The sequence below is a fragment of the Ovis aries genome, chromosome 18 (genome assembly GCF_016772045.2).
Source record: "Ovis aries strain OAR_USU_Benz2616 breed Rambouillet chromosome 18, ARS-UI_Ramb_v3.0, whole genome shotgun sequence".
NCBI lineage: Eukaryota > Metazoa > Chordata > Mammalia > Artiodactyla > Bovidae > Ovis > Ovis aries.
The window spans coordinates 65,726,629-65,753,536 of record NC_056071.1 but is presented as its reverse complement, the minus strand read 5'-3'; the positions used below and the strand labels follow the sequence as shown (position 1 = coordinate 65,753,536).

Sequence of the window (26,908 nt, the reverse complement as noted above, 5' to 3'; positions counted from 1 at the left end):
ATTTCTGTTTCCCTAATCTGATGGTTCATCATGCTGCTGCTGCTGCTGCCAAATCGCTTCAGTCGTGTCCGACTCTGTGCAACCCCATAGACGGCAGCCCACCAGGCTCCCCCGTCCCTGGGATTCTCCAGGCAAGAACACTGGAGTGGGTTGCCATTTCCTTCTCCAATGCATGAAAGTGAAAAGTGAAAGTGAAGACGCTCAGTAGTGTTCGACTCTCAGCGACCCCATGGACTGCAGCCCACCAGGCTCCTCCGTCCATGGGATTTTCCAGGCAAGAGTGCTGGAGTGGGTTGCCCTTGCCTTCTCTGGATGGCTCATCATATTCCCCAGCAAATGTCAGCTGGGAAAGCAGTTGTCACAACTGCATTTGGAAAATGTTTGCTGTCAGTACGATTTCCAGGTCAACGACAAGGGCAGGACTGGAGGAATGAAACCTTCAGAAGTCTAGCATTTTATCTTGATAAATCCCTGACTTCGCATGGACAGCTCAGGAGCTGGGCATGGTGAGGCAGCTTGGAGCCAGTCAAATTGTTAGAACCAAATTCTCTTCCGGCGGGTGTGACCTCAGACATGAGCTGTCCAGGGCTGGCCTTCTGAGTCAGCCCCGAGTTCTACCTACACGCCCTCTCTGTGGGGCCTTCAGACTCAAAGCCTCCTTTCACAAGGAGGGCAGGAGCTTGGATGACTCGGAGTGTGTAATGTGTCCAAGCTCAGATGAATAATAGATGTGCTTGAATATTAATAAGTAGGACTGGTTTCTGTAGTCAGGGAAACCCCAAAGAAATTCTGTTAAACGCTTGAATCTAGACCTACGGCAGGCAAACAAACATAGGGACAGCAACCAAACACCAAACTCCCCAAAACACCCCTAAAACCAGAAACCGACACAAACTCACATACACAGGGAAAATGTATAGGTCAGAGAAATCAAGAGAAAACAGTAGAATTGAATGATGATGAAAAGTTTACACATCAAAACTTGTGGGATACAATGCAAGAGGCATTTAGAGAGAAAACCATAGCCTTATATGGTTCAGTAAGAAAATCAGAGCTAAAAATTAATGAGCCATGTGCTGATACTATGTAGTTAGAAAAAGAACCCAGTATACCCAAAGGAAGTAAAAAGATAATGAAAAGCAGCAATTACTAAAATAGGGAACAAAGATAAAATGAGATCAACAAAACCAAGAAATAGTTATTTAAAAACAACTAGGAAAAAAGGCAAAATTCTACTCTTGCCTTGTTGCTGCTGCTGCTGCTAAGTCACTTCAGTCGTGTCTGACTCTGTACAACTCCATAGACTGCAGCCCACCAATTCCAGGCTCCCCCACCCATGGCAAGAGCACTGGAATGGGGTGCCATTGCCTTCTCCACTACCCTGGTTAGCCAAGAATAAAGAAGAGAAAGCATAAACAGTGCATATGAAAAGATAAAGGAGGATGGGCCACAGGTGTTGCATATATTAAAAAATTAAGGGACTAGTATCAACAAACTGTGTCAATAATTTTAAAAATTTATTTTAAAAAAGTTTTGGCTGCGCTGGGTCTTCGTTGCCGTGGATGGGCTTTCTCTAGCTGTAGGGGCGCGGGGGCTTCTCTCTAGTTGTGGTGTGGGGCTCCTCATTGTGGTGGCTTCTCCTGTGGCGGAGCACAGGCTCTAGGGTTCGGGTGCTATAGTTGTGGCGCACAGGCTTAGTTGCACCAGGGCATGTGGGATCTTAGTTCTCAGACCAGGGATTGAACCCGTGTCCCCTATATTGGCAGGTGGACTCTTAACCACTGGACCACTAGGGAAGTCCCTGTGTCAATGATTTTAAAGCTTCAGGTCAGGTCAGGTCAGTCGCTCAGTTGTGTCCGATTCTTTGCAACCACATGAACCGCAGCACGCCAGGCCTCCCTGTCCATCACCAATTCCTGGAGTTCACTCAAGACTCACGTCCATCAAGTCAGTGATGCCATCCAGCCATCTCATCCTTGGCCGTCCCCTCCTCCTGCCCCCAATCCCTCCCAGCATCAGAGTCTTTTCCAGTGAGTCAACTCTTCACATGAGGTGGCCAAAGTACTGGAGTTTCAGCTTTAGCATCATTCCCTCCAAAGAACACCCAGAATTGAACTCCTTTAGAATGGACTGATTGGATCTCCTTGCAGTCCAAGGGACTCTCAAGAGTCTTCTCCAACACCACAGTTCAAAGGCATCAATTCTTTGGCGCTCAGCTTTCTTCACAGTCCAACTCTCATATCCATACATGACTACTGGAAAAACCATAGCCTTGACTAGACAGACCTTTGTTGGCAAAGTAATGTCTCTGCTTTTCACTATGCTATCTAGGTTGGTCATAACTTTCCTTCCAAGGAGTAAGCGTCTTTTAATTTCATGGCTGCAGTCACCATCTGCAGTGATTTGGGAGCCCAAAAAAATAAAGTCTGACACTGTTTCCACTGTTTCCCATGAAGTGATGGGACCAGATGCCATGATCTTCGTTTTCTGAATGTTGAGCTTTAAGCCAACTTTTTCACTCTCCTTTTCACTTTCATCAAGAGGCTTTTTAGTTCCTCTTCGCTTTCTGCCATGAGGGTAGTGTCATCTGCATATCTGAGGTTATTGATATTTCTCCCAGCAGTCTCGATTCCAGCTTGTACGTCTTCCAGCCCAGAGTTTCTCATGATGCACTCTGCATATAAGTTAAATAAGCAGGGTGACAATACACAGCCTTGACGTACTCCTTTTCCTATTTGGAACCATTCTGTTCCATGTCCAGTTTTAACTGTTGCTTCCTGACCTGCATATAGGTTTCTCAAGAGGCAGGTCAGGTAGTCTGGTATTCCCATCTCTTGAAGAATTTTCTAGTTTATTGTGATCCACACAGTCAAAGGCTTTGACATAGTCAATAAAGCAGAAATAGATGTTTTTCTGGAACTCTCTTGCTTTTTCCATGATCCAGCAGATGTTGGCAATTTGATCTCTGGTTCCTCTGCCTTATCTAAATCCAGCTTGAACATCTGGAAGTTCACAGTTCACATATTGCTGAAGCCTGGCTTGGAGAATTTTGAGCATTACTTTACTAGCATGTGAGATGAGTGCAATTGTGTGGTAGTTTGAGCATTCTTTGGCATTGCCTTTATTTGGGATTGGAATGAAAACGGACCTTTTCCAGTCCTTTGGCCACTGCTGAGTTTTCCAAATTTGCTGGCATATAGAGTGCAGCACTTTCACAGCATCATCTTTCAGGATTTGAAATAGCTCTACTGGAATTCCATCACCTCCACTAGCTTTGTCCATAGCAATGCTTTCTAAGGCGCACTTGACTTCACATTCCAGGATGTCTGGCTCCAGGTGAGTGACCACACCATCGTGATTATCTTGGTCGTGAAGATCTTTTTTGTACAGTTCTTCCGTGTATTCTTGCCACCTCTTCTTAATATCTTCTGCTTTTGTTAGGTCCATACCATTTCTGTCCTTTATCGAGCCCATCTTTGCATGAAATGTTCCCTTGGTATCTCTAATTTTCTTGAAGAGATCTCTAGTCTTTCCCATTCCGTTGTTTTCCTCTATTTCTTTGCATTGATCACTGAGGAAGGCTTTCTTATCTCTTCTTGCTATTCTCTGGAACTCTGCATTCAGATGCTTATATCTTTCCTTTTCTCCTTGGCTTTTCGCTTCTCTTCTTTTCAGAGCTATTTGTAAGGCCTCCCCAGACAGCCATTTTGCTTTCTTGCATTTCTTTTCCATGGGGATGGTCTTGATCCCTGTCTCCTGTACAATGTCACGAACCTCAGTCCTTAGTTCATCAGGCACTCTATCTATCAGATCTAGTCCCTTAAATCTATTTCTCACTTCCATTGTATAATCATAAGGGATTTGATTGAGGTCATACCTGAATGGTCTAGCGGTTTTCCCCGCTTTCTTTAATTTAAGTCTGAATTTGGCAGTAAGGAGTTCATTTTAAAGCTTATACGGAAGCAATTGTTAGAAAACTGATACATAATAACTACTGAAGAAGAAATAGAAAATGAATAGCTCTATAACTATGAAAGAAATCAAAGCAAGCCCAAAATGTTTTACAGGCAAATTGCACCAAATGATCAAAAGAACACATAATTTCAGTTTCATACAAATTCTTTCAGATGAGAAGAAAGAGTAAAAATCCATGATCGAAGCAAGAATCTCAAGAAGCTTTAAAAGGAACAGTGAACTAAACCCAAGGAAAGTAGAGGAAAGGAAATAACAGAGGAGAAAACAAACAAAAGGAAGAATGAACAAAGCTGCAAGTGTCAGCTCTGGTGAGACTGATCACAGCTAAAGAGGGTAGCACAGATAACAACACCAAGAGTGAAAAAAGGCATTATTAGGCCTTTTGGCTAAGATCAAGCGGTGGCTCGGACGGAAAGCATCTGTCTACAATGTGGGAGACCTGGGTTCGATCCCTGGGTCAGGAAGTTCCCTGGAGAAGGAAACAGCAACCCACTCCAGTACTCTTGCCTAGAAAATACCATGGATGGAGGAGCCTGGTGTTCATGGGGTCGCAAAGAGTTGGACACGACTGGGCGACTTCACTTTCTTTTTTTTTTCTTAGACCTCCTTCAAACATTAAAATGCCAATAAGAGGGTACTATGAAAAATTTTATAGCAATACATTTACAAATTAGACACTATGGACAAATTTCTAGAAAAATACACCTTACCAAATTGGCATGAGAATAAGCGGAAAATCTAAATAGCCTCATAACCAGCAAAGAAGTTATGCTTGCAAGTCAAAACCTTCCTTCCCACAAGGAAAATTTCAGGCTCAAATGACTTAACTAGCTGGTCCTGCCAAACTTCTGTTTGGCTGCACTGTGCTGCTTGTGGGGTCTTAGTTCCCCAACCAGGGATTGAACACGGGCCCTCGGCAGTGAGAGTGTGGAGTCCTAACCACTGGACTGCCAGGAACCCCTCTCCGACCTTTTGAAAAGAAGTAACATGAATCTCACGCAAACTCTTCCAGAGAAAAGAGAGGATATGACATAGCAGAAATTAATGCAACCTTGTAAATCAACTGTACTTGAATAAAATAAATTTTATTTTTAAAAAAGAGGAGACATCCAAGCTTTGTTTCTGTCCTTCTCTGCGTGTGTCTCTCTCTCAAAACTCCCTGTCTCGGGACGTCCCTGGCAGTCCAGGGGTTAAGACGGCACTTCCATTGCAGGGGGTGCAAATTTGATCCATGGTTGGGGAACTAAGGTCCCACACGCCACGGGGCATGGCCAAAACAAACAAGCAAACAGACGACAGCAACAGCAACAATAAAAACTGCCTGTCTCTTTCTTATAAGATTACACATGATGGCATTGTACTGTCCACTCAAGTAACGCAGGATAAACTTTCCCTCTCAAGGTCCTTAAGTTAATCACATCTTTCGCCACATAAAGTGGCGTTTCCAGGCTCCAGGGGTTTGACATGCCTTTCTTTTGAGATGCCATTTTCCAACCTAGCACACCATCCTAGTGGGAGTGAAGCTGTATCTTATTGTGGTTTTGATTTGAATTTTCTTGATGGCTAATGGTGCTGAGCATCTTTTCATGGGTTTATTAGCCACCTGTACATTTTCTTCGGAGAAGTGTCTATACAGACCCTTTGCCCAATTTTTAAGTGGTGTATTTGTCTTTATAATTTATAGACTGGGCTATTGAAGTTGATTTGAGTTCTTTATATAGCAGTGACATCAAGGGAGACGATGGAGCAGGAAGCGCCAGGGCTCTGCCTCACCACCGAGACAACAATTGCACTGGCAGAATCTGCCTGATGTGACTATTTTGGAACTCTGGAGTCGGCTGGAAGGCTTTCAGTTTCCAGGGAAAGCTTAGATGACAAACTCTGGTTAATTCCAGGCAATTTATCTCTTAGCATGAGCAGTAGCGGGTACCCATTTCCCAGTCCCCTCAGCCCATGCCCGTGTAATGCTGGAGTGGTTTCCAGGAGCCAGGGTAGGGAAGTGACAAGGACCCTGCTCTCTGAGTGCCAGGCATCTGTATGCTGACTGGTTACTTCTTCTGACCACAAACGTGCAGATAGAGAGGTGGGCAGTCGTCACTGCAGCTCACACCCACTGGCCGAGGTGGCTTCCAGAGACTCTAAAGAGACAATCTGCTGTCCCCAAGCTCCTCTTATTGTTTCCTTTTCTCTTTTCGGATGATTAAGGATGGGGACATTTTATTTTGGAGTTTTTTTTTTTTTTTTTTGTCCATGCCCCATGGGTTGTGAAATCCTAGTTCCCTGACCAGGGATTAAACCTGGGCCCTCAGCAGGGAAAGCAGAGTCCTTACCACTTAACCACAAGGGAATTCCTAAGGATGGGGACATTTGAAAGCAACCACATATACAGGGGAATTTAGAAAGTCACTGCACATGCCCAAGAAAAGACAGTCTCAGAGAGGACCTGAGAAGACCTTAAATTTATATCTCAGGCTGATACCCAGCACAGAGATACCCTGCAACAATTATTTTATTTTTATTTTTTATTTATTATTTGGCTGTGCTGGGTCTTAGTTGTAGTACATGGGATCTAGTTCCCTGACCAGGGACCAAACCCAGGCCTGCTGCATTGGGAGCCCAGAGTCTTAACCACTGGACCACCAGGGAAGTCCCAACAATTATTTTTAAAAAAGAAAGAAAGGAAAGAAGGAAGCAAACACTGGAGAAGACAGTCTGACTTCAAGAGTTACTTTACAAAATTCAAACATCTAGTTTTCAACAACAAATCATAAGACATATAAAGATACAGGAAAGTCTGGCCCATTCAAAGGAAAATATAAATCGATAGAAACTTTGTCTAAGAAGCAGCACATGGTGCACTTGCTAGAAAAGACTTTAAAACAACTGTCTTCAAGATATTCAAAGAACTAAAGGAATATAAGGACAGAAACAAGAAAATAATAATCGAACAAAATGAAAATTTCAGTAGATAGAAAGCATAAAAAGGAACCAAAAGGAAATTCTGTATCTGAGAAGTACAATAACTGAAATGAAGACTACACCAGAGGATTTCAAAAGTGAATTTGAGCAGGGAGAAAAAAAGAATCAGCATATTTGAAGGTAGGAAAATGAAAATAACATTGAGTCTGAGGAACGAAAAGAAAAAGACTGAAGAAAAGTAAACAGAACCTAAGGGAGCGAAATATGCACTGTGGGAGTCTCAGAAAGAGGAAGAGAGGGAAATGGGCGGAGAGGTTATTGAAGAATGGCTGAAAACTTCTTGACTTTGATGACAGACGTGATTGGAAACACTCAAGAAGACGCTCACCAAGGCGTTGCATTTAAAATTTCAAAGCACAAAGACAAAGAGAATCTTGAAAGCAGCAAGAGAAGCAAGGCATAGCATATAGGAATGCCAACTAAGATTTCTCATTAAAAACTTCAGAGGCCTGGAGGCAGCTGGTTGATAGATCCAAAGTGTTGGGGAAAAAGACCAAAACAAAACCCACACTGTCAATCAAGAATCCCATATCTAGGAAAACTATCCTTCAGAAACGAAGGCAGGGGGCGCCCCTGGTTGTCCAACGGTTCAGACTCCTCACTTCCCATGCAGCGGGCGCAGGGCCACTCCTTGCTTGGGGAATTAAATCCCACAAGCTTTGGGGCCAAAAAAGTGAGAGCAAATGAAGATATTCCTAGATAAAAGCAATGGCAACCTACTCTGGTACTCTTGCCTGGAAAATCCCATGGATGGAGGAGCCAGTAGGCTGTAGTCCATGGGGTCACTAAGAGTCGGACACGACTAACCGACTTCACTTTCACTTTTCACTCTCGTGCATTGGAGAAGGAAATGGCAACCCACTCCAGTACTCTTCCCTGGAGAATTCCAGGGACAGCAGAGCCTGGTGGGCTGCCGTCTATGGGGTCGCACAGAGTCGGACACGACTGAAGCGACTTAGCAGCAGCAGCAGCGGCAGATAAAAGCTGAGAGTGTTCATCACCACTAGATCAGTCCTCCGAGTCCTTCAGGCTGAAATAAAGAACATTAGACAGTATCTCAAAGTGATATGAAGAAATAAAGACCTCTGGTAAAGGTAAACACATAGGCAATTATAAAAACACACAGTATTGCTGGAATTTTGGTTTGTTAACTCCACTTTTTATATGATTTTAAAAGCTAATGAATAAGAAACAACTATCAGCCTGTTTTTGGACACACAATGCATAAAGATGTAATTTCTAGCAGCAATTATGAAAGGTGTGGTAAAAAAAATTTGATAGGATGCTATTGAATTTAAAAAGATATAAATTTGAATTAGCGTTTTTAACCTTTGGGATGCAATCCTAAATATCCCTAATTGTTTTGGGTATTATTGACATCTTAACAGTATTAAGGCTTCCAATCCATGAACACTGGCTGAGTTCTCATTTATGTCTTCTTTAATTACTTTCAGCATTGTTTGTAGTTTTTACTGTACAAGTCTTTCATCTCCTTGGTTAATTCCTACGTATTTTATTCTTTTTGATAATACTGTAATTGGAATTGTGCTTTATTTCCTTTTCAGACTGTTCATTGTTAGTATATAGAAATGAAACAGATTTTAGTGTGTTGACATTGTATTCTGCTACTTTGCCGAATTAATTTATAAGTTCTAATAGTTTGTCTAACTATTGTTTGTTTTGGTGGAATTCTTAGCGTTTTTACTTGCTTAATTGCTCTGGCGAGAACTTCCAATACTATGATGAATAGAGGTGTTGAAAGCAGAGCAGCTATCCTTGCCTGGTTTATGATCCTAGAGGAAAAGTTGTCATTCATTCCCATCAACCTTCCCTGTGGGCTTTTCATTTATATCTTTTATTATGTTAAGGTAGTTTCCTTCTTTTTTAAAAATGAAGGTTTATTTACTTAAGGTTGTGCTGGGTCTTTGTTGCTGCACCAGGGCTTTCTGCAGTTGCAGTGACCAGGGGCTACTCTCCATTGCGATGTCAGGCTTCTCATCGCAGTGGTTTCTCTTGTTGCGGAATATGGGCTCTAGGGACTTGGGCTTCAGTAGTTGCGACTCATAGGCTTAGCTGTCCTAAGGCATGTGTGGTCTTCCCAGACCAGGGACTGAACCTGTTCTTGCATTGTCAGGCAGATTCTTTACCACTGAGCCACCAGGAAAGCCCCCGAGGTAGTTCACTTCTATTCCTACATAGTCGCTTGTCTTTATCATGAAAAAGTGTTGAATTTTACCAAGTGCTTTTTATGCATGATGCTTATGCGTTATATTTATGCATTAGGTATTGTGTAGATGTGTTCCTTCATTCTGTTAATATGGTATACACTCACCAATTTTTGTGTTGAACCATCACTTCATTCCAGGAAGAAATCTCACTTAGGCCTGATGTATAATCCTTTTAGGGGCTTCCTGGGAAGCTCAGCTGGTAGATAATCTGCTTGCAAAGCAGGAGACCCCAGTTCGATTCCTGGGTCGGGAAGTTCCCCTGGAGAAGGAATAGGCTACCTACTCCAGTATTCTTGGGTTTCCCTGGTGGCTCAGCTGGTAAAGAATCTGTCTGCAATGCGGGAGGCCTATGTTGGATCCCTGGGTTGGGAAGATCCCCTGGAAGAGAGCATAGCAACCCACTCCAGTATTTTTGCCTGGAGAATCCCATGGACAGAGGAGACTGGTGGGATACGGTCCATGGGGTTACAAAGAGTCAGACATGACTGAGTGACTAAGCACATAATCACTTTAATATGTTTCTGAATTAGTATGTTAGTATTTTATTGAGGACTTTAGCTCAATGTTCATAAGGATGATTTTGAGAATTATATTAGTTCTTATTTAAATGTTTGGTTGTGTTAACCAGTAAAGCCATCAGGTCTGGAGCTTTTACTGTTTGGAAATTTTGTATTTCTGATTCAATCTCCTTATTAGTTATAGGTCTATGCAGATTTTTTATTTCTTGGCGATTTAGTCTTGGCAGGCTTTGTGTTTCCTTCGTTGTTGTTCAGTTGCTAAATCACGTCCGACTCCTTGTGACCCCATGGACTCCAGCACGCCAGGCTTCTCTGTCCTTCACTATCTCCCAGAGTTTCTTCAAACTCATGTACTGGGGCTTCCCAGGTGGCGCTAGTGGTAAAGAACCCACCTGCCATTGCAGGAGATGTAAGAGACTAGGGTTTGATTCCTAGGTCGGGAAGATCCTCTGGAGGCAAGCGAGTCAATTCACTCCAGTATTCTTGCCTGGAGAATCCCATGGACAGAGGAGCCTGGCGGGCTTCAGCCCATAGGGTTGCACAGAGTTGGACATGACTGAAGTGACTTAGCACAGCAAGCATGTCCAATGAGTCAGTGATGCCCTCCAACCATCTCACTCTTTGTTGCCCTCTTCTCCTCCTGCATCAGGGCCTTTTCCAATGAGTCAGCTCTTTGCTCAGGTGGCCAAAGTTTTGGAGCTTTAGCTTCAGCATGAATCCTTCCAGTGAATATTGAGGGTTAATTTTCTTTAAGATTGACTGGTGTGATCTCCTTGCAGTCCAAGAGACTCTCAAGAGTCTTCTCCAACGCCACAGTTCAAAAACATCAATTCTTTGGTGCTCTGCCTTCCTTATGGTTCAACTCTCACAACCATACATGACTATTGGAAAAACCATATCTTTGACTAGACAAACCTTTGTTGGCAAAGTTACATCTCTGCTTTTTAGTATGCTATCTAGGTTTGTCATAGCTTTTCTTCCAAGGAGCAAGTGTCTTCTAACTTCATGGCTGCAGTCACTCTCTGCAGTGATTTTGGAGCCCAAGAAAATAAAATCTGCCCATTTCCATCTTTTCCCCATTTATTTGCCATGAAAATGATGGGACTGAATGCCATGATCTTTGGTTTTTGAAAGCTGAGTTTTAAGCCAACTTTTTCACCTTCATCAAGAGGCTCTTTAGTTCCTCTTCAATTTGTATCATTATAGTAGTATTATCTGCATATCTATTGATATTTCTCCCAGGAATCTTGATTCCAGCTTGTGCTTTATCCAGCCTGGCATTTTGCATGATGTACTCTGGATATAAGTTAAATAAGCAGGATGACAATATACAGCCTTGACATACTCCTTTCCCAATTTGGAACCAGTTCATTGTTCCATGTCTGGTTCTAACTGTTGCTTCTTGACCTGCTTACAGGATTCTCAGGAGGCAGGTAAGGTGGTCTGATGTTCCCATCTCTTTAAGAATTTCCCACAGGACTGTTTCTAGGAACGTACATTTCATCTAGGTTATCTAGTTTGTTTGTAGTTATGCATACCGCTGTTATGAACCTTTTTATTTCTATGGATGATAACAGTTTCCCCATTTCCATTTCTGATTTTAGTAATTTGAAAATTCTCTATTTTTTTTCTTATTCATTCAAACTAAAAGTCTATCAGTTTTGTTGATCTTTTAAAAGTAGGCAACTTGGTGCTGGGGGGGATAGTTAGGCAATTTGGGAAGGTCATGTACAGTCTGCTATATTTAAAATGGATAACCAACAAAAACCTATAGTATAACACTTGGAACTCTGCTCAATGTGCCAGCCTGGATGGGACCGAAGTTTTTGGGAGAATGGATACATGTATATGTATACTTGAGTCCCTTCACTCTTCACTTAAAACTACCACAACATTGTTAATTGACTATACCCCCAAAACAAAATGTTTTTGGTGTTAAAAAAAAAAAAAAAAAAACAAAAGAGAAAAACAGGCAACTTTGGGCTTCATTTATTTTCCTGTTATCTTCCTATTCTCTATTTTATCCCTGCTCTGGTTTTTATTACTTCCTCCCTTCCATTAACTTTATACTTCGTTTGTACTTTTTCCAGTACCTTAAATTCTAAAGTTAGGTTGTTGATTTGAGATCTTTGTTTTTTTAACGTAAGCACATATAGCTGTAAACCTCCTTAGCGCCGCTTTGCTGTGTCTCTGAGGTTCCGGTATGATGTGTGTGGTTTATTTTTACTTAGGCCACATTGCACGGGATGCAGGACCTCAGTCCCCTGACCAGGGACCGAACCCCTGCCCACTACAGTGGAAGCATGGAGCCCTCACCACTGGACCACTAGGGAATTCCTCTATTTTAAAAATTCTCTCTAGGCATTTCTTAATTTCCCTAGGTTTTTTGATCCATCAATTGTGTAAGAGCATTTTAATTTCTACAGCCTTTTTCCTCCTTTTTTCTGCTGGTCTCTAACTTCATTACGGTGAGAAAAGATACTTTGTTGATAGACTTAATCCTATGAACAGAGGAGCCTGGTGGGCTACAGTCTGTAAAGAGTTGGACATAACTTAGCACATATGCAAGACAGTGTCCTAACATATGGTCTATCCTGAGAATATTCCATGTGCACTTGAGAAAAAGGTGTATGCTGTTGTTGGGTATGGCATTACATATGTATTCGTCGCATCGATTTGGGTTGTGTTAAATCTCTCTTTCTCTGTCTGCTGTCCATTACTGATGGTAGGGCATATATAGTCTCCAACGACTACTACAGGTCATCTATTTCTCCCTTCGATTCTGTCAGTTTTTCCTTCAAATTTTGCTGGTCTTAGGTGTGTAATTGTTCATCTTGTATCGAAACTCTCTTAACATGCAGTCTTTGTCTCAAACTTTTTTGATTTAAACTCCATTTTGTCTGACATTAGTATAGCCACCCCTTATTTCTATTATCGTGGAATATCTTTTTCTAATCTTTCAATCTTTTTGTGTTTGAATCTCGTTTGTCTTTTGTAGATAGCTTGTTGTTGGGTCATGTTTTTATTCATTTATCCATTCTGCCAATCTCCATCTTTTGATCAGGTGGCTTAATTTGTTTAAAGTATTACTGGTAAGTAGGGACTGTGGGGTCGCAGAGTTGGACACGACTGAAGTGACCTGGCGGCAGCAGCAGGGGCTTAATTCTGTCCTCGTGCTACTTTTCTTCCTGTATGTCTCACAGCTTTTTGTCCTTCACTTCCCGCCTGCATCACTAGTGTCTTTTGTATTTGAAAAAAAATTTCTTTGCAATTAAATGCTTAAAATTTCTTTTGCAGTTTTATTTTCTTGGCCACACTTAACAGCATATGAGATCTTAGATCACTAACCAGGTATCAAAACTGAGCCCTACACTGGAATCACGAAGTCTTAACCACTGGATGCCAGGGAGGCCTTCATTGCCATCTATCTAGAGCTGTTTTCTTCTGTGGTTATCATGGGCACTACATTTAACACCCTTAAGTTATAACACTCTAACTTGAATTTACACAATTTTCACTAACAGAATCTCTTCTTTATAGCTTTACCCTACCCTCTATCCCTAACCAGTATCTGTTGATGTCACAAAGTAACATCTTTATATAGTGTGAAGTCAAGTTGCTCAGTCGTGTCCGACTCTTTGCGACCCTGTGGACTGTTGCCCACCAGGATCCTCTGTCCATGTGATTCTCCAGCCCAGAATACTGGAGTGGGTTGCCATCTCCTTCTCCAGGGGATCTTCCCGACCCAGGGATTGAACCCAGGTCTCCCGCATTGCAGGCACACGCTTTAACCTCTGAGCCACCAGGGAACCCACAATGTAGTGCCCTCAACCGTAACACAAACCAGTTACTACTACTAGCTTTTAGAATAATTGTTTTTAATGTATCATTTTCTTAAACCACATAGAAAATTATTACAAGTTAACAATGCTAGCTTTTGTAATATTTATTTACCTTTATTGGGAGTCTTTGCTTGTCTAGCGTCCTTTAGCTTACCCTGCAGGAATCTCTCAAGCATTTCTTGCAAGGCCCTCAGCTTTTGTTTATCCAGGAATGTCTCAATTCCTCCCTCCTTTTTGAACAGTTTTGACAGTACTGTATTCTTGACAGGCTTTTTCTTTCAGCATTTTAAAAGTAGATCAACTCACTGCCTTCTGGTCTCCGAGATTTCTGATGCAAAATCTGTTATTGGGGCCCTGTAGGATTTGCTTCTTAATGCCTTCAAGATCTCTGTACCTTTCAGAAATCTGATGGTCTCTGGCAGCTCTGTTTATCTTACTTGGAACTTAAGTCTCTTGGATGTTTGTGGAGCCTCATTCATTTACTTAGGGACCTTCTCACCCATTGTCTTCAAATAGTCTCGCCCTTTTAGCTCTGCCTCTTCCGAGACTCCCACGAGTATGTTACTCTTCATGTTTCACAGGTCACTTAGGTTCTATTTAAGAATTTTTCAGTCAGTAATTTCCATTGGCCTATCTTAAAGTTTCCCGACACTTGTGTGTGCCCAAATGCAGCCTTAAATCCCTCTAGTGAATTTCTCACTTTAGCTACTGTACTTTTCAATACGACTCCGTAATTTTTTTTTCTTGACAGTTTGTTAAGACATCATCTTCTTGACTTTCTCCACATCTTTAGCTGATGTCCCTTGTGTTGTTACCTATATCCTGGCCACCAATCTTCTCTTTCACATCAAGTATTACTCAGGTCTCTGGCTCAATCATTCAGATCTCCCTGGTGGCCCAGAGAACATCATTAAACTCATCGACTCCTCCACTCTGCATCCTCTCAGGAAACTGTCACTGACAGTCACTCACAGATGCTAACCACAACTGTGCAAGGCCACCTCGCTAAAGTAACCTCCAGCAGCTTCCCAAAGGCAAATTGTGCCTCCAGCAGACTGGAAGACCGCCTCAGCAGGACCCACGTCCTGTCCCCTCTTGCCTCCCACACAGGAAAACTGAAGTGCTGGTCACTCAACGGAAGGGCAGAGTCCATCTGCTGTTAAACTGGTGGGATGAGGTGGCTGGTGAGCAAATGTCCTTTACAGAGAAATTAGGTTCCAGTGAAAAATAACCTGTTCTAGGTATCTCCAAGGACTAGGATTTCTCTGGCTCCAATCACAAATTCCCATTGTGAGGTAGCCTTTGGCAGCAGTGTTTAAAATCCACACACCCCCCACCCCTTCACTCCCAGGTACATTTGACTGGAGCTGCCAGTGAAGCTCCTAGTACTGGAAATCAACCTGACAAATGCTGAAGACCAGTGGAGCCCATCAGATTTGAACTGGGAAGTCTGGAAAACTAGGCATTAAACAGCTTCAACAGAAGCCCGACTGCCATGAAAAAGCCACACACGGTTTTGGTGCAGCCCTGCAGGGCCGGGAACTCAGGTAGTGGAGGCAGTCAAGAGAAACCTTGAGAGCAGACAGGTGAGCAGCACCCGGAGAAAGTGCTTTCTTGCCTAGATGGTATCATCTGTGTCCCCAAGGCTGGACCTGCTATCTTTGGATCTGTGCAAGGCCACGCTTGTGCAATACAACCGTCATAAACCCTTGGGAAACCCGTCTCCCCCACACCATGACTTCGGGTTGTCACCAAATGAACTTGACTACTCATGACTGCTGATCACATCTGCAACTACTTTCCCTTGCTCTGTGAAGAATCCAACACTGCAACCACTTGATGGCTGCTCCCGACTTGGAACCCTTTCCTGGGTGCTGCCCTTACCCCAGACAGGAGATCTCAGTCTCGAGGGAAAATTCCATTACTCCTGCGCTTCCAGATTCTGCTGCAGGTGGGACTGGGGTTTGGGGTTGTTAATCCTTCCAACTTGACACTATGCCCTTAGAACAGCCAAGTTGCTTGGGGACCCCAGCCTTCCTGAGGCAATGTGAATCCTCGTCTGACCAGTCTACCCTTGAGGCAGTTGCTGGTTTTGTGAGCCATGGGATATAGATATCCACTCCCACGTCTCTCCATTCCCAGTGGCTTAGCACTCCCGGCAGCAGGATACAAATGCAATTCCATTTCTGCAGCTTGTAGACATTCAGCCCTCCAGGGCTCAGCTTCCAGGTCAATCATGTCCTCTCCTCCAGCCTCACCACCACCATGCACCACATTCAGCTAAGAGGAGCTTCTACTTCTCAGAAGTGCTCCCCTACTTACTTCTACCAGGCAAATTACTCTTTGAAATGCTACCTCTTAAAGACATTCCTCAAAGTCCCAATCATTTCCTCCCTTCTCCAGAGTTCCACTTCTGTGTGAACTGGGCACAGGGGTCCTGGCAGCTGAGTGGTAAAGACTCCACCAGCCAATGCTAGAGACTTGGGTTCAATCCCTGGTCTGGAAAGATGCCACATGGCCATGGAGTAACTAAGACCATGCATCGGAACTACTGAGCCCACCTGCTGCCAGCTCGTGAGCCTGGGCACCTGGAGCCCACCTGCCACTAGAGAAAGACCACATGCAGCAATGAAGACCAAGTGCAGCCATTAAGTAAGCCTTAGAGTAGAGACAAAGCTGGAGCAAATGTGAAATGCAGGCCAGTATAGGTAGGGCACGTGAGGCTGTCACTGGAAGCACTGATAACTGAAGCTACAGTATTCTGGCCACCTGACGTGAAGGGCTGACTCACTGCAGAAGACCCTGATGGTGGGAATGACTGAAGGTAAAAGAGGGCGGCAGAGAATGAGATGGTTGGATGCCATCACCAATTTCAATGGATGTCAATTTGAGCAAACTTGGGAGAGTGAAGCACAGCAAAGCCTGGTGTGCTATAGCCCATAGTGTTGCAGAGCTGGACAGAACATAGCAACTGAACAACAAAGAATTGGCAATCTGATTTCTGAAGACCTCTTTATTGGGCTAGGGCTAGAATATAGAACCCTGAACTTGAGCTCCCAACCTCCTATGAACAAAGGGCTCAAAAGGACAAATTCTGGAGGCTGTGCACTGGTCAGCCTTAACAACTTCAGCAAGTCTTTAAGAAGTGTCATTTGTGGAATGGCCTATACAGAGTACTGGGGATAGAGAAGATGTGTAAGCATAACTCAATTTAGGAAACACGGAACACAAACCACACAATAGTGAAGGGGCAGAGATTCAAGCGCTACGCTGTTCCTGGGACTGAGAGCACTCTGAAGCTTCGGAATGGTCAGGTACAGCTGAAACCTGTGCAACCACTGAGACTGACACCGCAGGAACTGGACAAGCCAGCATTTTGGAGCTACTTTTGGAATATTGGCAGATGAATACTAGCAATCAGAGTTCCTTGGATAAGGTTTGCCTGGTACAAAAATTTAAACCTCTAAGAGTTTGGTTTCATTAAAAGTAAAATTTACTTGAAATTTAAGTAGATTCCAGCAGAATCTTGTTTGGGCTTTAACCATGTTATCTACGCACTACAAGACACAGGAACCAGACTAGTTGAGTGACCATGGGGCAATACATCTCAGATACCACAAAGATTGAGCTAACTCACAAAATGTAGAAGGCTCATCCACACCAGTACCCTTTTGTTGTTTTTCTCCCCTTTTGGGAAGGCCAGCTTTTAAGTTATGTCCAGGTCAAAGGCTTAGTGCATTAAACAGTGGGAAGCAATCCTAACACAGCTGAACATAGAACACACCGGATTTCAGAGAATACCACTTCTCTCTCAAACCTTTAGGACCCCACATAGCACTTTGCAAGTTCATTACCCTCAGAGAATTATAGAAACATTCCTTTCTTAACTGAAGAGAAATGCTATACTGTTATTTAACTACATACTTGATCCACCTAAAGTCACTAATCAACTAAGAACTCAGATGAAGGCAGATTTTTTCAGTTTCTAATCAATTTGAGATACAGATTAGGAACACAAGATCTAAGGCGAGCCATTATAATTAGCAACATGTGTTTTCTGAGTAGGGACACAACGGCACAAAGAACATCCAACACAAATTTGAAGCAACAGCTACCCAAAGGGAGTTTTCAATTCTCCAACTTTATAAACAAAAATTCAGGTTAATATTAAAGCAGAGACAAAAATAATTTTAACATTGTTTTAATCAAATAACAGCTGTTTGAAACAGGAAATTTTAAGACAGTTGAATAGAGCAAAGTGAAAGATCACTCTATCAGGATAGCTGCTATGAATAAATTCCTTACTATGTGGATTTGAATCCCATTTTAAGTTTGGCACTAGACTGAACACTGGTCTAAGCCAAAATTTTCTCCTTAGTGTTTTAGAAGCCCTGAATGAAATCCTTCAGATTTAAGGGAGGCAAGGGGGACGAGGAAAAGAGGGAAAAAAACCCTTCTAGAACAGAACCTCATTAGCTTGATCATGGGTATCCTGAATCCAACTTGGTACTCCTCCAAATTACAGAAAATGGCAAGACATTTAACACCTAGGTAAGATGTGAATTTACAAAAGCCTCTTCTCTTTGGTGTGACAAAGCACATTCCCTCTACATAGACATGTGACTCTCCTTCAATCTCAACAAAATCTATTAAAAAAAAAAAAAAAAGGCAGCTGGAGACCACTTTGTATCTCCCCAGTGAGAATGCCAGTGTTTTTCCTTAAAGTATCAAGCTAACAAGGTTTTATTATACCAGATTGTATAATTTCAATGTGAAAAAAACTTACATACATTTGTTAACATCTTGTAATCTATGAGATGGATCACAAAGAGATGAATAATAAGCCAGTGTTCCAAACAAAATTCACTCCATGCATTTGATTCCCACACTCTATTTTCTGTGTAAATTTGTACCTTCAAGACTTCTAAGATGTACTCATAAGCCCTTCTGTCAAGTGAGTTTAGATCAGCAAGTTGGGCAAGCAATTCCCAACGATTTTATTTCCAAATCTAAAGCCCAGGACGGGCTGGGTCAGGCCCTAGTTGCCATCACCAGTCTTCTTGGGTATCTCACTATATTCACTATGAAATAAAAACACACCAAGTCTTACACCAAAATATAGGTTATGACTTAGAAACATGCTTTTAGCTTTTTTTTTTTTAAATAACACATTTTTGGGGGGTTGTGGCAGGGAGTTTGAGACACAGTTAATAATTATTTTGGCAAGATAGCAACAAAAACCAAAAAAGCTTAAGTTATGTATCCAAATGCAAAAATAAAAAGAACCATAGTATCCAGGGAAAAATTCACACTGAACAAAAGATACAGTATGTCTAAATATTCTGAAACTGTAATTTGAATCAAGAGTAAATGCTGAGAAGTTACGCTCAGTTTTTGCTTGAGATTAATTGCATCTTTTCCTATTTCCCTCAAATAAAATCATAGCTTATTAGTATTTAATCACTCCCCCATATTTCCATTTTCTTTCAGTATAAAGCAACAGCTACATACACATAATAAAATGCTTTTATGTTAATGTAATAATTCCCCTGGCTCATCCAACGTGCAATGCATACGACTTCGAGACTACAAATTGGGGCAAGTATAGACTTTTAAAAAAACAAACACAATTCAAGTTTGAAAACCTGCTCTTGAATTTATAGACACTCAGGTCGTTTTAGCTTCTTAGTAAGATACAGGTGCTGCACTGTCATTTGACTATCTGTCCACCTTGGCACGGGAAGGATATACATTATCAGATGCCAATTTCAGGGACTAGAGATAAGACTTAGAAAGCACTATGCATTTCCTAATGACTGAGTAAGGTATTTATAAGTTTATGTTCACATTCTGCTAAAGGACCTCTTTAAGTCTCGGCACCTAATATCGAACAGGCTCCAACAATCGTATCAGGTTAAATGATGGTGCAGCATTTTTAAAGGAGCCAATTATTTTAGCTTACTTAAGCCATTCAGAGTCAAAAATCTGAAGAATGACCAAAATCAAATCTTTATTTTTTAGAACTGTATAAATGTGATCCAAATGTGTCCACCACTAATTTTTCAAAAAGAAACATGCTATAAATAAGCAAACTACACCTGTTCACTGATATGTGTATGGACTCCCTAGATGTCTTGCTGGGTTTAAATACAGACCACTCACAGCAACACACTTTTAGTAGGAAAGTGTAGCATGATGTTAAGCCATTTTAGCTTCTGCACATTCATGTTGCACTTCTGGCCAATGATGCAAAAGGATTCTCAGCATTACACTGTTAAGCTAGGCTGCACCCACCCCTTTAAATGGCATCAATATCAATGTCATCATCTTTGTTGTCAGACTTTACAGCTTCAACTTTCGGTACACTGGCAGTCTTTGAATACACCACCTGGTAAAACAGAAGATTTTTCATTGTGAACTTTTATCCCAGCAAAACTGCTTGTAAAAACAATAGTGGTCAACAAAGGAGAAAAACTACCTAGAAACAGCCATTTGTTCATGAAAAATTTTGAATTTATGTAAAAACTAAGTTAATACTCTACATTTACAGATCCCTATATACTGAGGTGAAACAAACCCTCCCTTTGAGAACCCACACAGTATTTATTTGAAATCACGATGTCTGGGGGTAGGAGAGATTTCTAGCATCTTTTCTATTAATGTGATTCCCTTCCTAATTACATTTAATTTGCAATTATCCAATATTGGCACTTTGTAATTCTCACTTACCACTAACACGGTATTTAACAATTTCCCCAATGTTTACCTCAATATTCTCATCTTCATCATCATCTTCACCACCAGAAGATTCTTCCTCTGCTTCCTTCAACCATTTTATAAAAGGTTCCGCTTTAACACGAATCTCTTTGGCAAGTTCCTTTGAGACATATTTCTTAGAGGTCTAAAAAACGTTTAGTAAAACTTTTAGTTCAAACAACTTAACAGTAACTTGAGTTATACATAATTGTCTATACCCATCCTTTGAGGAGACTGGAATACATATTAATCTCAAACTCTCAACAGATTAAACGTATTCAGCAAAGAGCAAAAGATTTTCTTTGGTCATTACTAGAAGCTACCATGGTGGGGATCACCCTACAGGTTATACCAGTCAAGCAAGTAGAGACTAGGTGTTAGAAAACTTTTTCCAAAAAAGCCCCAATCCTAATCTTTAAGAGCTTATCAATATATTCCCCACCTTTTCCGACCAGCTAATGATGACCTCTTCCTCCAAAAGGTCTGCATCATACATCTCCTTCAAGATATGTGGAATCTTGGAAATGAGCTGAGATTGATGCATTGCTACCACACACTCCAAACCATGAAGAAGGTACCGCTGAGCTTTTTTGTTGTTGTGACAAAACTGCAAATAGATATTCTTGGTGTTAACAAGCTTTCTTAGATGCGACAGCCCTATAACAGTAAGGAGTCAATGCTTAAAGATTTCTAATTTACTTCACATATACAGGACCACATGTAGCATTTTCCAGATACTCTCATGCTTGTTAAGGTAGGTCAGTTATTTCCATTTTTTCAGGATGACAGAACAAACAGGAGGTTGAAATGGTGTTTCCAAAGTCACACATCTGCAAATCTCACTATGAACACAGAACAATTCGCTTACTCGTAAGAAATGGCGCCTGTATTTCTTAATTTGTTCTCTAATCTTCTCATTAAAAAGAACTTCAGTCAAAACAAGAGGGCCCATGGCTTTTACATCCAGTCTTTCTGCTTCAGCTACAATCTCTTTGTCAGATGAGTCAATAATACCTTCTTCTTTCTTTTTCTGCAAATAAAAGGAAGCAAGTTTAAAAAAAAAACCAAAAGAAGCAATTCAGTGAGACAGACGCGTATTTTGCACTGTCCCTGGGGCTTCCCTGGTAGCTCTGATACTAAAGATAATCTGCCTGCAATGCAGGAGGACATGGGTTTGATCCCTGGGTTGGGAAGATCCCCTAGAGAAGCAAACGGTTACCCACTCAGGACTGGACAATTCCAGAGTCTGGAAGGCTGCAGTCCATGGGGTCGCAAAAGAGCTGCACACGACTGAGTGACTAAGCACAGCACCATAGTCACTACTCTGATGAACCTTTCCCTTACTTAAGATTCTAGAACTTCTAAATACACACTTGCCAAAAACTGCCTGGAACCACCCTCAAAAAATTTTTGAACAAACAGCTTAAGGTAATAAATATCTAGTAAAACCTCAAGACTGGGTAGAAGCTGACTTACTGATCAACACAATGTTTTTACCTTCACAAAATCAAACAGGATATTGACTCGCTCTTCAATAGTCCTTTCCAAATCATCGCTGAGGGTTAAAACCTTTGCATGGTCACTGATCTCATCCATTCTACGCCTTTGAGCTTCCTCTGTTGTATCCTCCCCCCAGTCGTCATCCTCTTCTTCTTCCTGTTTTTAATAACAAAAATGCTTGGCCAAAGAGACCTTAAAGGTGTAAAAAAAAAAAAAAAAAAAAAAAAATCCAGATTTCTAGTGAAATTATCATTTTCTCACTAAATTTCTATTTACTTCTAATCAACCAATAAGCATCTGGAACCCAACGTACTGGTACGCTGTTCACAGAAAAGCAGTTTGTTTCTGCACACCTCAACCAAAGGTCACATTTCACACAATGTTAGTGCCCACCGCCCCCCTCGAGCCTCGCACTCACCACAGCATGTGGAGGAGGGCTGATCTCATGTGGTGGTGGTGGTGGTGGTGTCTCACTGGTGGAAACGGAGCCATTTTCCTTGTCTTTGCCCTTTCTATTTTTCTTTTCCTTTTCTTTTTTTCCTGTGCTACTGTCACTATTCTCTACACGGATAAAAAGGAAAGTTGAGTACCATGAGTTATATTATACCTCATTGCCCACCATTAACATTTAAAACCCTGCCCTCAGAAAGCCACAGAAAATGCTACCTATAATTCTAAAAGGGTTCATAAATCAAATTCATCCACTATGTTTCATAGGTAGGCAACTGAGTCTAAGAAAGAAAAGCCAGTAAATATCAGAGGTATTAGCTGTTTTAGTAAAATTAAGAGTTGGATGCCATGTAGCAACTCAACAATGAAAAACAGACCACACAAGTACTTGAAAGTTGGCACTCATGACCCTCTCTTTCCACTCCTCATAAACTGATCAACAAGGGTATTCTCAACTATGCTTCAGCCAAAAACTAGAACTGTGTTCAAGTCTATGTAACGGCTAGTCTCACAGAAAAGAGAACACCGGAATAGGTTAGACTTTTTTGCTATAGCAAGCTCAAATTGTGTCAGACAATTTTGATTTATCTGCCACAGAGTGTTGCTTGCATGCTCTAAAGCCACTCTGGCCTACTGAGCCAAGGCCCTCATGTACAAATGAGTATTCCAGAAGCAATCCATGGGGTTGCAAAGAGTCCGACTCAACTTAGCAACTGAACAATTCCAGAAGTAGATCTTTACTATGACCCCATCACAATTTGTCCAATATTTCATACATCCTAAAACGTCTTAAAAATTGAGGATATGGTTGAGTTTAATGGTAGCCTGTACTTGACCTTTAATAGTACATACAACAGCAGGTTCATCAAACAGCTGACTTTTGAATGTTAAGCTGAAACCACACCGATCCATTTACATGGAGTTCCCCACCCCCCAATAATTACATACTACAGTACTACACTATTCACTGTTGGTTGGTTGATCCTTGTATACACAGGGCTGACCTTATTATAAGCAAACTTTCACCTGCACAGGTGTTCAAGGATTAACCTTATTCTATATAGCGGTAAAGACACTTCCACTGTTTTCAACAATCAGTTGCTTTATGTCAAGGTTTTAGAAGTTCATCACACGCACTTACCAGGTGGGTTTTTGAGAATGAATGTGCAGAGTTTATGATGTGTGTCAAGCATGCCTCGATAGCCACAGGCTTTACAAGAATTACCTATTGTTTGCTTCTTTGGATTGACATGCTGTCAAAAAAGTAAAAATATGTCACCCATTAACACATGATGAAAATTCAAAAACAGTGTGAAACTAACCATCAAAAGCCACCTAAACACCAGTTTAACATCAAAAGAATTTTTTTAAACATAAGGTCAGTATGGAAGCATCTGTAAAATTTGAGGTTTTGCAATTTACGTAAGTCTACTCTGCCTTCTTGGAAACATGATTTGGTGACATCACAGAAATAAATACACTTTTTCTCCTACTGACAAGAACCTCAAAGGCACTCACCAGATCTGTTTCAGGATTCTCACACTCAGGACAGAGAACAAATTTTTTAATGAATCCATCCAACATGTCTTGCAGCTTATTCGCCTCATGAGATCCATTGACAATGTAACGGTCATTCTTAACATCAAACTGGGTCTGTGCTCCCAGCTCACAACCAAAATATTTGGTGGGATCTATTTGGGGGGAAAAAATTTTAATTTATTACAATTAACTCATCTCTGGATGAGTGCTAAGTCACTCAAGTCATGCCCGACTTTTTTTGACCCCATGGACTGTACCCTCCAAGGGTCTTCTGTCCATGGGATTTCCTAGGCAAGAATACTACAGTGGGTTGCCATTTCCTACTCTAGGATTCTTTAGCTCCTCACTCTCATTTATAGAATTATTACTCTTTTTAATTTTTATTTTTTTAACTTGTTTCACTTTACAATACTGTATTGGTTTTGCGATACATCGACATGAATCTATCAGTTTTTAAATGGACAAGATTAAGAAAGTGTTGCCCTGGTAATTTTATATACTAACTAATGCTATCAATCAGTTTTAAATCCAAGTTTCCATTTAACTCAAAAGCTAACTCAATTCAGGCAAGATTTGCAGACCAGAGAGCATCACAATTATGTCAATAAAATGCCTTCTCAGATTCCTTTCAAGAAGCATTACTTACACGTTGGAGGCCGATTAAGCGCTTTCGCTACGTCAACCATGTTGACTATAACTGTCTTGATTCCATTTCCTTTGCCCTCAACCTAAAGGAAGTAAAAAGTTTAATTTTTGCATTGTCCACACTGGGGGAGAAGTAACCTTTAATAATCCATGAAAAAAGCTTAGAACTTGTTACTAAAATGAAGATTTAGTATTACCTTGGCAATCAGACGGGGCATCTTGTAGCGATAGAACTGGTCTGACACGCTGCGGTTGACGTTGACAGACATTTTGGCTTATTAGTGACTTTATCAATAAGATGAAGAGATCTTTGATTGCAATTTTTTGGTATCCTCTGTCTGGAGAAGAAGGGATGACATAAACGACTGCAAGAGTTCTCGGTCTCTGACATGAAAAATTTTTCGCCGCTGAGGCTGTAAGCTTCTTGCTTGTATGCTATGTTTCCCCAATACAGGTGCCAGTGGCTGCGCAACAGCTCTGGAAGAGAAAACAAACCAACCCCCACGTTTAACAACTCCTGCAACGAAATCCCTCCCTGTCCGCTCTGTATAATTACGCCTACTTCCCCTACGTTAAAAACATGAGTTTATGTACAAAGAACAGCTACTAGTCTCACGTAACACGGGACACGTGCAGCAACAAAAAGCCTTCATTTTGACGAAGATGCGACCTTTTTTTTGGTCGATGCCTGACTGAAACAGGACAAATTACGCTGCATCAGCTTTTCATCAAACCAGTCATCACGTCGACGGCTTGCTTCCGTGGGTTGGCCGTATTTTAACAGAAGGACCAACCCAGACTGTGGTACCCACAAACTTCTCAGACACATCAACATCACTTCAAGACGGCAGGCTGTGGAGTTGATCTTCGAGGTCGAAGCCTTTGGCTGCAAGCGCTTACTTCAGAACCACACTTCCGTTAACTACGCCCGCGGAGCACGATCTTGCCCGACTGGCGCGCGCGGAGGGTGGACCCCTTCCCCTTCTCTATGCAAACACCCGGCCACCTTCGCGCCGGCCCCCAGCTGTCAGGGCTGACCCGGCGGCACCCGCAAGGCGGGCGCGGCGCCGGCGGCGACATCGCCAGCTCCCACGGCAGCTCCGCCTTTGCGCCGCCCGGGGCGCCCTCCGCCGACGCAGGGCCGCCGCTCCGCCGGGGGAAGCGAAACCGGCCGAGGGGCGCCGGCCCCGCCCCGCCCCGCCGCGGCGATGACTCATAAATGCAGCAATTAGGCCTGAGTCAGCCCCGGGCGGCGGCGGGGCCGCGCGGCGCGCTCCCGGGAGGCCGCGGTGGGGGCGGAGGAGAGGCGGGTGCGGCGAGGAGGGGACGCGGAGGCCGGCCCCGCCGCCCGCCCGAACTGCGCCACACACTCACACACACGCGCGCGCGCGCTCACAAACACTCACGCGCGCGCGCGGGTCACGCGGCGCGCCGCCATCTTGTGCGGCCGCCATCTCCCCACCGGCCCGAGCCCGCCCGCTCGCCGACTCACCGTTTTCGTCAAATAAAGACATAAACCCAACGCTGCTCGCCCGGGACTGGGATGAAGTGAGGCGCGCGAACCCGAGTCCGAGGAGCGGCGGCGGAGGCGGCGGAGGCAGCGCAGCGAGCAGCGGCCGGGCCAGGCGCCGCCGAGCAGCGGGGAGGGGCTGTCCCAGCGACGTCCGGGGTCCACACCCTTCAGCGCCCGGGGCCTGGCGACCTGGCGCGGAGAGACGGCGCAGTGAGCTGCGGGCGTCGGGGCGCCTTCCCCGCCAGCCAGCGGCCCGCGGGGGTCGAGGGGGCGGGGAAGACGGGGGAGGGGGCGCGGGGCTACCGCCCCTCCACCGGACTCACCTCTGGAATGTTCTCGCTCTGACTGAACAACGCCGCCGCCGCGCTCAAGCTACCCTCGGCCCCAGCGCCCGCCCCCCGCGCCAAGCCGCACAGCCCATTGGCTGGCGGTTCGCCCGAGCTCGCTCGTCATTGGCCTGCATGCCGCGTCTGTCGCGTTTTTCCCCGCCCTTTCTGCTTCCTGAGGCTCCACTCGCCGCCTCCGCCCGCCCCCAGCCCCGCGTTCCGGCTTCCTTCTCTCGCTCTCCCTTCCCCCGCTTTTCCCAGAGGCCTTCGCGGTCTCGCGAGAGTGGGCGGGCCTCGGCGGCAGAGGTCCGCCGCTACACTGCGCTTTGTCGGTTTGGGCGCCGGGGAAGATGGCGGTTGGTCCTTCCCCTCCCCCGCTGGCTGCGTCGCGGCTCCCGAGGCCGCGTTCCCTCAGGTGTTCCCGAGACGGGTGCGGGAACTCTCGGGGCTTCCTCTCTGTCCCTTCTTTTCCGGTGACCCTCGTCCTCCAGTCTTGAGAAAGAAGTTGGTTTTCTTCCACAATTCCCTAGGCCTGGGCAGAGGGCGAAGCTTAGAGGGTCTGCGTCTTTCGTCCCACGTGCCGCCTTTTATCCTCCGAAGCTCAGGTGTGCGTGGTCGCGGCGATCGTGATTCAGCC

At 43.3% G+C, this 26,908-nt stretch overlaps 1 protein-coding gene and 1 non-coding gene across 2 annotated transcripts; both read right to left on the bottom strand.

Annotated features, from left to right (window-relative positions):
• Nucleotides 1–17,727: 17,727 nt before the first annotated feature.
• EIF5 (eukaryotic translation initiation factor 5) lies at nucleotides 17,728–26,338 on the bottom strand. The gene is made up of 12 exons (XM_015102061.3): nucleotides 26,269–26,338; nucleotides 25,925–26,134; nucleotides 24,630–24,909; nucleotides 24,434–24,515; nucleotides 23,767–23,939; nucleotides 23,390–23,501; nucleotides 22,217–22,359; nucleotides 21,796–21,954; nucleotides 21,167–21,328; nucleotides 20,741–20,905; nucleotides 20,309–20,443; nucleotides 17,728–19,930 (listed from the first exon to the last, which is right to left on the bottom strand). The coding sequence occupies exons 3-12, from the start codon at nucleotides 24,699–24,701 to the stop codon at nucleotides 19,841–19,843; spliced, it is 1,293 nt and encodes a 430-aa protein (XP_014957547.1). The 5' UTR covers nucleotides 24,702–24,909; nucleotides 25,925–26,134; nucleotides 26,269–26,338; the 3' UTR covers nucleotides 17,728–19,840.
• On the bottom strand, nucleotides 22,729–22,855 carry LOC114109245 (small nucleolar RNA SNORA28). Its single transcript, XR_003585923.1, has one exon. It is a non-coding gene; the product is annotated as a small nucleolar RNA SNORA28 (small nucleolar RNA).
• Nucleotides 26,339–26,908: the final 570 nt, after the last annotated feature.